The 10106-nt window shown below is 34.3% G+C and overlaps 1 protein-coding gene across 1 annotated transcript; it reads left to right on the top strand.

Moving 5' to 3' along the window:
* Positions 1-242: 242 nt before the first annotated feature.
* Positions 243-9952, top strand: LOC120623864 (circadian clock-controlled protein daywake-like). The gene is made up of 5 exons (XM_039890139.1): positions 243-372; positions 5086-5314; positions 8092-8228; positions 8988-9140; positions 9703-9952. Exons 1-5 carry the CDS (start codon positions 294-296, stop codon positions 9867-9869), a joined length of 765 nt encoding a protein of 254 aa, XP_039746073.1. The 5' UTR covers positions 243-293; the 3' UTR covers positions 9870-9952.
* The last annotated feature ends 154 nt before the right edge of the window (positions 9953-10106 follow it).

Below are 10106 nucleotides of genomic sequence, written 5' to 3' on the forward strand. Positions count from 1 at the left end.
CTAACAGGTTAGCCCGCTACCATCTTAGACTGCACCATCGCATGTCATCAGTTGAGATTGCAGTCAGGGCTAACGTTTGTTAACATTGCAATTTTTTTTTTAACCTTGCAATTTAAAAATTTTAAAGACGTCACGTTACCGGATTATGAATCCTTCCTAGTTGCATGGCATTGACCGTCAGGACCATAAATATGTAACACAATGATCGCCCTGCACAGTTAGTACGAAGCCGTTAACAATAACTGTTCAAATCTGTCAATATCCTAGTGCTCCAGTTATCTCAGATCGCAATAATGGAATATTTATTAGCACTTGTTCTTCTAGTTTCCATGTGTTATGCTAAAGTTGAAGTTGAAGAGGAAAGCTTCTTCCGTAAGTTACATTCTGTTTTTATTTATTGATACTTACTCAATTTTATATATGTAAACAAAATATCACTTTCTTAACGGTGAAGGAAAATATCGTGAGGAAACCTGCATAGCCTGCCTTAGACTTCTCCGTATTATTAATAAAAGCGTTTTACTATTTGTTCGAATATTAATAGTTTAGTCCAGATCCTCGGTTTACTTATAAACTGACTTTGTTTAGTTTCCACGATGAAATCAGTGATTAGGATTGAACTAAACCTTTTAGTGATAACGTCGCCTTTTGTCTGAAATATTTTATAAGAACTCTTAGATTTTCCTGTTCTATGCAATAAAGAAGTTTTAATATACAAATAAAATAGGATTCACATGATACCTAATACCTACCTACTACCTAGCCGGTTTAATCTATGAATTATAGCTTAAATCTCTACTTCAAGGCACCTATCAAATCGCATTTAGTTTGTTTTTATTTGTGAAATTACAAGAGTATAATATGATATATGCACCTGCCTACCTACTCATACAATGAGAAACATTTCATAGAAGGTAAATAGCTACGTAATCATTATTTTCCTTGTGCTGAAATATTCATCTCAGTCTAGGCGCTACTGAGGCCGGAACTGTCATTTCTACGTTAACATTACAATAATTGGAACTCGAAGCATAGACCAGCACGCTTCTAAAGTATAGAATTCATCCGTATTTGAGAACATTGTGGAGAACCCTCAGCATGCAAGTTTTCTTCACAGCCGGCCGCGAACTGTTACAGTCAATACTCAACAAACCTATTTTCCTTGAGAAAACACGAGCGTTACAATAATGAATATTTTCTTCGAATTACCTTATTTCAACCTTTAATAAGTAATGAGATCGGTTATAATATCTAGCAGGGAGATATTGTATCCTCTTATACTCTTGGCATTGAACTCATTCCATTTGTTTTTAATTAAGCAAATATTTATCTACCTTATCCTTAAAACCTTATAAATATAGAATCGTTGTAAGGTAAGTATAATGGTATCAATCATCGCTTAGTTATTATCAGCGGCGTTTAAAAAAAAAATCATTCATTTTACTACTATTTTCCGCGGCTTTTCCTTTTTCTTGCAAATGGAGATCTGTAATATAAATATATCACAAGGTACAGGTTAATATATATATTTATAAATTGCACATTTACAATACTAGCTATTCCCTACGGTTTATTAATCCGGGTTACCTGTGGATCGTAGCGCAATTATATTACCATAGTCTAACCGAGTATACATACACATTTACGTAAATTCACCACTCGACCCCCAGTGTCTAGTCTAGTCTAGTCTAGTCTGACTTGAAAAATATTTTTTTTGTTGAATAAATAGCCCATTTATCAAGGGTCCATTTGTATTATGCATAATATTTTCTGTTCTACTTCTTCTAACTAAATTGTAATCATCAACGTTGTTATTTGAAATTCAATTCGATAGTAGACTACGGTACATTGGCCTAGTGCGGATTAAATCCCAACTAATATTATAAAAGTCAATGCAAGTTTTTGTTTGTTACGCTTTCACGCAAAAACTACTTAACCGATCCTCATGAAACTTTGTACACATATTCTTGGAAGTGTTAGAAGTAATATAGGATACTTTTTATCCCGACATTAGGCTCGGTTCCTTTGGGAGAGGGGATGAAAGTGTTTGACGACTTTACACCATGACTCCGACAAATTATAACCGATTTAAATAATTATCTTTGTACTATACAGGTTATAATAATATGTTTCATTTTGCCTAAACTTTGTGATGAACGAATGCCTCATCAAATACAAAATCAAACGCAGACGAAAAAAAATATACTACGACAATACACACATACGACATCTAGCCCCAAAGTAAGCGAAGCTTGTGTTATGGGTACTAAGATGAGTGATGAATATTTTTATGAAATATATACATAAATGCTTATAATATAAATAAATAATACAATAATATAATATATTACACATAAACACCAAAACGTTGAAAATCATTCATGTTCATCACACAAAAATGTTCCAGTTGTGGGAATCGAACGGCCATGGACTAAAAACGCAGGGTCGCTGCGCACTGCGCCAGAGGGCCGTCGATTGTTGGACTCTTAATAATAAACTAGCTGACCCGTGCAACTTCGTTTGTACCAAATCGGTTATTACCGGAAAACACGAATAAAATGACATCTAAAAATTAATCATAGCTAGATCGATTTATCGCCCCCGAAGTCCCCTGTATGTATATTTCATGAAAATCGTTAGAGACGATTCCGAGATACCAATTATATATATACAAGAATTGTTCATTTAAAGATATAAGATAATACTTAGATATATTTTAAATGCGAAATTGTGTTTGTTAGTTTGTTTGTTGGTCCTTCCGTTACAAAATGCTCTACTACTACTAAGCGAGTATAGGGGCTAAAACAAAAAAAAACAAAAAAAAACTGTTAGTCTGTAGTCGGGTAAATAGACGATTATTTGGCAATGCACTCATTACATATCGAAGTACCAATTTAATTGTAGTCGTAGCCAATTCATTATTTCAAAGTAAATAGACGGATAATTAATCGACACGTAAATGTAGGAAGATACGTAATTGTATCTAGAAAAAAGCATCGACCACTAATAATATACAATTAGCTCTTATTATTGCTTACATTGAATATCAAAGGGAAATTGTGTAACGGTTGTTATAACATTATGTTATTACTGAACAAATAAAATTTACAAAGTAGTAATTAAATCAACGTTTACTTTGTATTTAATGCGAGCCTTTTATACTAACTTAACTGTTTGTAACAAAAAGCGTTTAATAACCTTATTGCTTATTAATCCAATTAAGACACTTGGTAGTAGGTCGGTGAATAATGTAAGCTTTTTAACTGACTTCAAAAGAGGAGGTTCTTAACTCATTTGTATCTTTGTAGTTTTATATTGGGTTATAGGTACACGCTATCTACCTATAAAAAGAGCCTTCAAAAGAAGGTACTTAGGTAGATATAATAAGTCCTCGTAATCTACATAGCTTCTTAGATATTTTATACCGAGAATACGGGGCTATTATAGGTAGGTACACTACGTTTTTTCAAACTTATGTTATAATAGAAAACCATTAAATCATTACTTTTTAGTGTTAAGTATGTTTTGAAAGATATAAAAAAATTAAATAGAATATAATAAAAAAAAACAAAAAAGATGTTCTTTATGAGTTTGTGTTTTTTATTATTTCTTAACAATTCATAATATACTTTACACTAAAAAGTAACGAAAAGATTATTTTCATTATAGCACATGTAAGAGAGAGTTGACTTTATGCCAACTTCGAAATGAATAAAATAATGGTAGACGAATGATAAACTTAACAGTAACATTTACCAACTTACTAAATTGCATATTCTTTGTTTCTAAATAGGTACATTTTAAAAGTTTACTAACACTAACCGATACTGTCATATTAATATTAGAATAGCTAATAATCGATACGTGGCGAAACGGCCAGTGGAAAATATCAGTAGGTATCACGTATTCTTCTTCTAGAAAGAACTTACTGTAACTGAGTGAATCAATCATGATCATCCTATCTCACTGCTAGACAAAGTCTACCTCTCCCTTTAAATAGAGGGAGTAAGAGATTATAGACCCTTATGTACCAGTTCAAAAGGTAGATTACCAGAAATCTCTTTAGAGATTAGTTGTCGGAACCTTTTTTTAATTACTCAGCCTTTGTTTGCTGCTTCATTGCGGCTTGACGGATAGTATTAAAATTGAAACGTCGCGACATTTCTGACGCAGGGCGTAGGTTTCAAAAATATTTTTATCACACTGCTTCTCATCGATATCACGATCAACTTAATCTACCGGATTGTTTTGGGTTATGTGGGTAATGGGTTTCTACCTTTAGAGAAATAAGTACCTAACGGTCTTTACTTTCTTAATTATGATAAAATAAGTTCAATATCACTCTAATATCCTTATCAATAGATATATTATGTTTATCAATATAAAAAGTAATAATGTTATCCTTATTTCCGATAAACGAAATACAATGTTGCATAGCTATCATGTCTGTGCCTGTGTATCAATCTAAGATAGCAGATCTATTCGTAAATTAAGGCATTTCCGCTCCCTAGAGCTATTTCGCGTCCCTCTGGCAAACTTGGGACACCAAACGCCCCAATTATCCAACCCCTATTTGACAATACGAATACATAAGTAGGTCCCTATTACCCCTTAAAATAAACGAGTGCAGAATAAAATATCTTTTCTGATATTTACGAGATTATCTTAATCACATGGATCAACTATATATTGAATTTTAAATATAAATTAGTAATTTTCCCTCCTTACAAATCTTTTATGGCGCGATGGACGCGACTTTTCCTGCGAATAATTTCTGTTTTCTGCTTTTATAATATGGTTGACCTTTTGAATTGAATTTGAGGAACGTCCAGTTTTTAATTAAATTTATGCTAATTTTAGGGGCTTTTTGTCTCACATGTGCTACATTGTATTAATGTAATAAAAAAACCAGGCTAGAATATTATTTAAATAGGTATGTTTTGTTTGTAATCCTATTTCACTGTGTTACAATCCAGCACAAATGTATTCACGTCGATGATATTACTTACATAAATAAGTATAAGTAGGTATAAGAGGAGTAAAACTTACCAGCATACCAGTAAAACTGATTTTTTTTTATTGCAGCTGAATATATCCATCCCTGCAATTTTACTGATGACGATTTTGAAAAATGTGTAAAGGAACAAATAGAGGAGAGTCTACCATATTTCGCAAAGGGTATTCCTGAGTATTCGGTGCCGTCCATAGACCCTGTGGATTTGAACGACATAGTCATTGACGGGAATGGGCTGAAACTAAAATTCAGCGATACCAAAATGCATGGTCTCGCCGGCCTAAAGCTAACGGATTTAAAGTAAGGCTAATTCCATGATTGCAGCATTATGACCTGTTATAATAGCCGTATAGGATATCTAAGTAGTTATTTTTTTTTTACAATATTTTTCGAATAATCAACTATTTCACGTGTAGTTAAACCTCAATTTTATTATGATGTCCAACAATATCACGTTGCATCCTTCGTTGTTATATAATATAGCTTTGAAAATAAGTTGATCTAATCTTAGTCGGCTGTGTTATACAAATAACTCTAGATATTATTAGACTAATTTTTCAAAAAAATAGGTAACGTAGTATGTAAAATGCCCTTCCCAGCACTTCTTTGTTGCCGCAGTCATCATCATCATATCAACCTATTACCGGCCCACTACAGGGAACGGGTCTCCTCCCACAATGAGAAGGGGTTAAGGTCGTAGTCTCATCCACGCTGGCCTAGTGTGAAACGTGGATTCCACACACTTTTGAGAATATTATGGAGAACTCCCAGCAGCAGATTTCCTCACGATGTCTTCCGTCACCGTTGAAGCAAGTGATATTTTAATTGCCTAAAGCACAAAAAACTTGGAATATTATATCATTATATATGTTGTATATGATTGTTAGTAGTTTACATTAATTATGGGTAATTTCATATATGTTTATATCTTTTTTGTATTTATATATATATATATATATATATATATATATATATATATATATTTATATATATTTGTATAATTTTTAAATCTTATTCATTGCACCACCTACCTCTTTCTATGTTTTTTTTCTTTTACGCCATTGGTTGCCTGGAAGAAATCGCTATGTAGCGATAAGGCCACCAAATTGTAATCTCCTGCTATGTATTTATATGTCTGTAACTACTTTTTTTCTTTGGTGTATAACAAAAGTGTATTCATTCATCATCAGAAAATCTCCAGTACGAGTTTTAGAAACCTTACAGTAGGCTTTTTATAACTCCAAAAATGCCTACCCTTAAGGTTTTTATAACTTGTGCTGGAGTTTTTTTTTCAACCTTTATCATCTGCCTGCTTAGTGCATACCCTGTGCTGGGTACAGGGTACTGTATGCAAGCCACTGATCATCATCATCATCATATCCACCCATTACCGGCCTTCTGCATGGCATAGCTCTCCCACACACCAGAAGGGCTCAGGAGGTAGTTTACCACGCTGGCTTAGTGCGGTGCACACTCAGGCATGCAGGTTTCCTTACGATGTTTTTATTAAACGTTGAAGCAAGTGATATTTTAATTGCATAAAACACACATAAGTTAAAGGTGCGCGCTGGGATTCGAACTCGGCCCCTCCCGAAAGTGAAGTCGAGTCTATCACCGATTTTTGCCATAGTAGGACACTAGCTGCAAAACGGCATTTCTTTACGACAGCTTAACATGGCTTTTATTTCGGAGCAAAAGGTAGTCAGAAGGGGTTTTTAGTCGCTAGAAGTCCGACACTATCCATAGGGATGTCCTTCAGGATTTTCCCCGCCTAATTACAAAAAAAAGGTAGTCAATACAAAGATGGATAACGAAAATGTAGCCAGAGGATAGCCATAGGATATCCGTCTTTCCGATTGCACCAACGCACGCTTCAGTTTGGTTTTTGAATAATAATTAACCCATCCAGACAGTTAACAATGGACTACATACTTGCGCATGGCGAAAAACTACACATTGTATGTAAATGATGCATACACATGATCACATGAATCAGAACTCGATACCTACTAGGTACTTCAGGTTATTGAGGTCACATAGACAAAGATATCAAAAATCCAAAAGTGCACGCCTCATAAATTTATAAGATTATTCTAAAGAAAAAAAAAGTATTCTATAAGTTTTTTTATAATTAAAGACAGACATTTTCATTTCGGAACAATTCGGTGTCATTTTGAAGCTACTAAAATAATAATGGTTTATTTTTTGGGCGTAATCGTGGCACATCCACTGATACACACAAGAAGTGTTTCTATTCAGTTTTTTAGTTTCTGCTTTTAAAAATAAAGTTCTACATATATATATCAAGAAAGCAGTGATAGCCTAGTGGTTAGGACTGCATTTTCGGGAGGCCGAGATCGAATCCCAGCACGCACTACTAATTTTTCTAAGTTATGTGCGTGACATGCAAAACAAAAAAAATATAACTTGCTTCAACGTTGAAGAAAAACATGGTGAGTATACCTGCATGCCTGAGAGGGCACCGTACTGGGCCAGCGTGGTAAACTACCGCCTTTACCATTCTCACGTGTGGGAGACCCGTACCCAGAAGTGGTAATGGGTTTATATGATGATGATATACTTACCCGTATATTAAGCGCAAGGGTTGTTTTTAATGTTGTATTAATATTTTCTTGTAAGTGCAGTGTATTTTCTATATTAGTAAGTCCAGATAATGGCCTGACTTAGACATGTTGATAACAACACTAACATCAAACACTTCCTGTTATGAAGCGGGCAATCATCCTAATCCTCCTAATATTATAAATGTGAATGTAAGTTTGTTTGTTACGCTTTCGCGCGAAAACTACTTAACCGTTCATCATGAAACTTTGTACACGTGTTCTTGGAGGTATCAGAATTAACACAACTTTTTACTAAAAAATATATATATTTTTTACGAAAGATAAAAAAAATGTTTGTCAATTATCTTATGACTATAGGTGTAGAGTGTAGACTATGTAGAAGTACGCTGCGTCCCGAAATTAACGCGGTGAAGCCGCAGGGCAAATCTAGCATATAATAGGGCAAGCGGCAGGGTATATCGAGTTTATTGTGTATTTTTTGTTGTATTTCAGGATTCAGTTGGGTGGTGATAACGAATCATTCACTCTATCATTGAAGGGAAATTTAAGTTTAACTGCCCAATACAATGCAGATGGAAGAATTTTGATACTCCCAATCAAAGGTGAAGGAGATGCATTCATCAACTGCTGTAAGTTGAATACCTAGTTTTATGCACTCACTGGGGCCACATAAATCGTTGTTACACATCCTTAGTAATCGATATATGACCTTAGTTAATTAAATTTGTTGGCTATGCGCCCGGCAGCATGTCAGGTGATATATTATTATGGGCACAGATTCCGCCCATAACTGTTATGTCAATTGATGTATCTTTGGACAGAATGAGAATGGATCCGGTCCAACGAACCCAGAAGCATGTGGTACTTGCGGAATTTCTGCTTTTTTTCTACTTATGCAGCAACATTTTTTTAGCAGCAAAGTGACGGAATAATTAATAAGAGTATGCACAACGTACCTAAATATTCTAATGAACTGGGGCCTTGGGCGGCAAAGACTGAAACATCACTGGTCAGGATAACGTCACCCGGGTGCGCTAGTATCTCAATCAATGTATCATCCCGTCGGATGGAAGCTTACCTAATAATTTCAGTTAATTAAGATAAGAAGAAAAAGTGTAATGTCAAATCATTTAAAAATTAATATCTAAGTATTAATTTTTAGTAGCGCTTTCAGTAATTAGAAACCTTAAGTCGACTCTTTTCAGTGATACAACAACCGGTTATGACAGATTTTCCGGAGAAGCGGGCAAGAAACTCAGAAGTTCACAGATCATTTTACATTGTTTAACAATCAATAATCCTGTAGGAAATTAATCAACTGTATAGTATCGTCTATGTTATAAATCAGTGTTATGTTACTGAGTATTTTTTTATAAAATGTTTCGTAGATAACATCGAAGTTAACATAAGCAGCAATCTGACACACGTGAAGGGCAAAGACGATAAGGAGCATTTAAAGTTGTTAGCGCCGAAATACAAGTATGATATTGAGTCCACAACTTTCGATTTGAAGAATTTGTTTAATGGCAATAAAAAATTGGGTAAGTGCTTGTACCGCCATATTTTTGTATCTTCAGTTTCTATATCCAAAAATAACTCAATTGATTTCATGAAACTTTTCTCATCTTTTTGGTTTGCCTTGTCCACGCGCATGAAGGCTTCGGCTTCCCTTTCGGGAAACTGAGTTTGAAACTGAGTTTATCTGCACGGACCTTTAACTTTTCGGAGCTATGTACGTTTTAAGCAAATAAAATAGAACTAGCTTCATCATGAGTTTCCCATTATGTTCTCAAGGGCGTGTGAAGTCTACCAATTAGCACTTGGCTAGCGTGGTAGGGCCTAAACCTTGATCATTCTGAGAGTAGACCCTGTGGTGGGTCGGTAATGAGTTGATGTGTTTGTCGTCAAAGCCTTTGGTTACCTAAACTTCAATAATAACAAGGTAAAAGTAACCAAGTGAATCCTTTGGAAAATGCTTTCATTAACTGAATAAGTAGGTAATGACATCGATCACCGAACATCTTCAATGATATTCATCTATGGTTGAATATCCATCGTAAAACTAAAGGGTAAACATGTGATTTTATGCCATTTAATTTTCAGCGGAAACAACACTGCAATTCGCTAACGAAAACTGGAGTCAACTCATGGACGATCTTGCCCCTCCCGTGGTAAAGCAGATTGTTAAAACCATAGTCAAAACTATCAACAAATTCCTCTCCAAAGTAACCATTCCACGCATCATCATCGGCTACAAAGAGAGACTATAATGTTACTTCTATTTGTTACGATATTTTAATATGATCTCCATTATAATAATAATAATAATAGTTGTTTAATTCAGGTAAAACCAATCTCAATATACACGTAAAAAAAGTAGCAAAGTATTTTAAAAGATCTAAAAAATAATAAATGAAATCAAAACAATTAAAAACAAAAATTAACAACAACGTTAGGAATTTATGTGATGTCTAGTTATTCGGATAAGCCTCCGTTGTATATAATTA

The sequence above is a fragment of the Pararge aegeria genome, chromosome 5 (assembly GCF_905163445.1).
Source record: "Pararge aegeria chromosome 5, ilParAegt1.1, whole genome shotgun sequence".
NCBI classification, from domain to species: Eukaryota; Metazoa; Arthropoda; class Insecta; order Lepidoptera; family Nymphalidae; genus Pararge; species Pararge aegeria.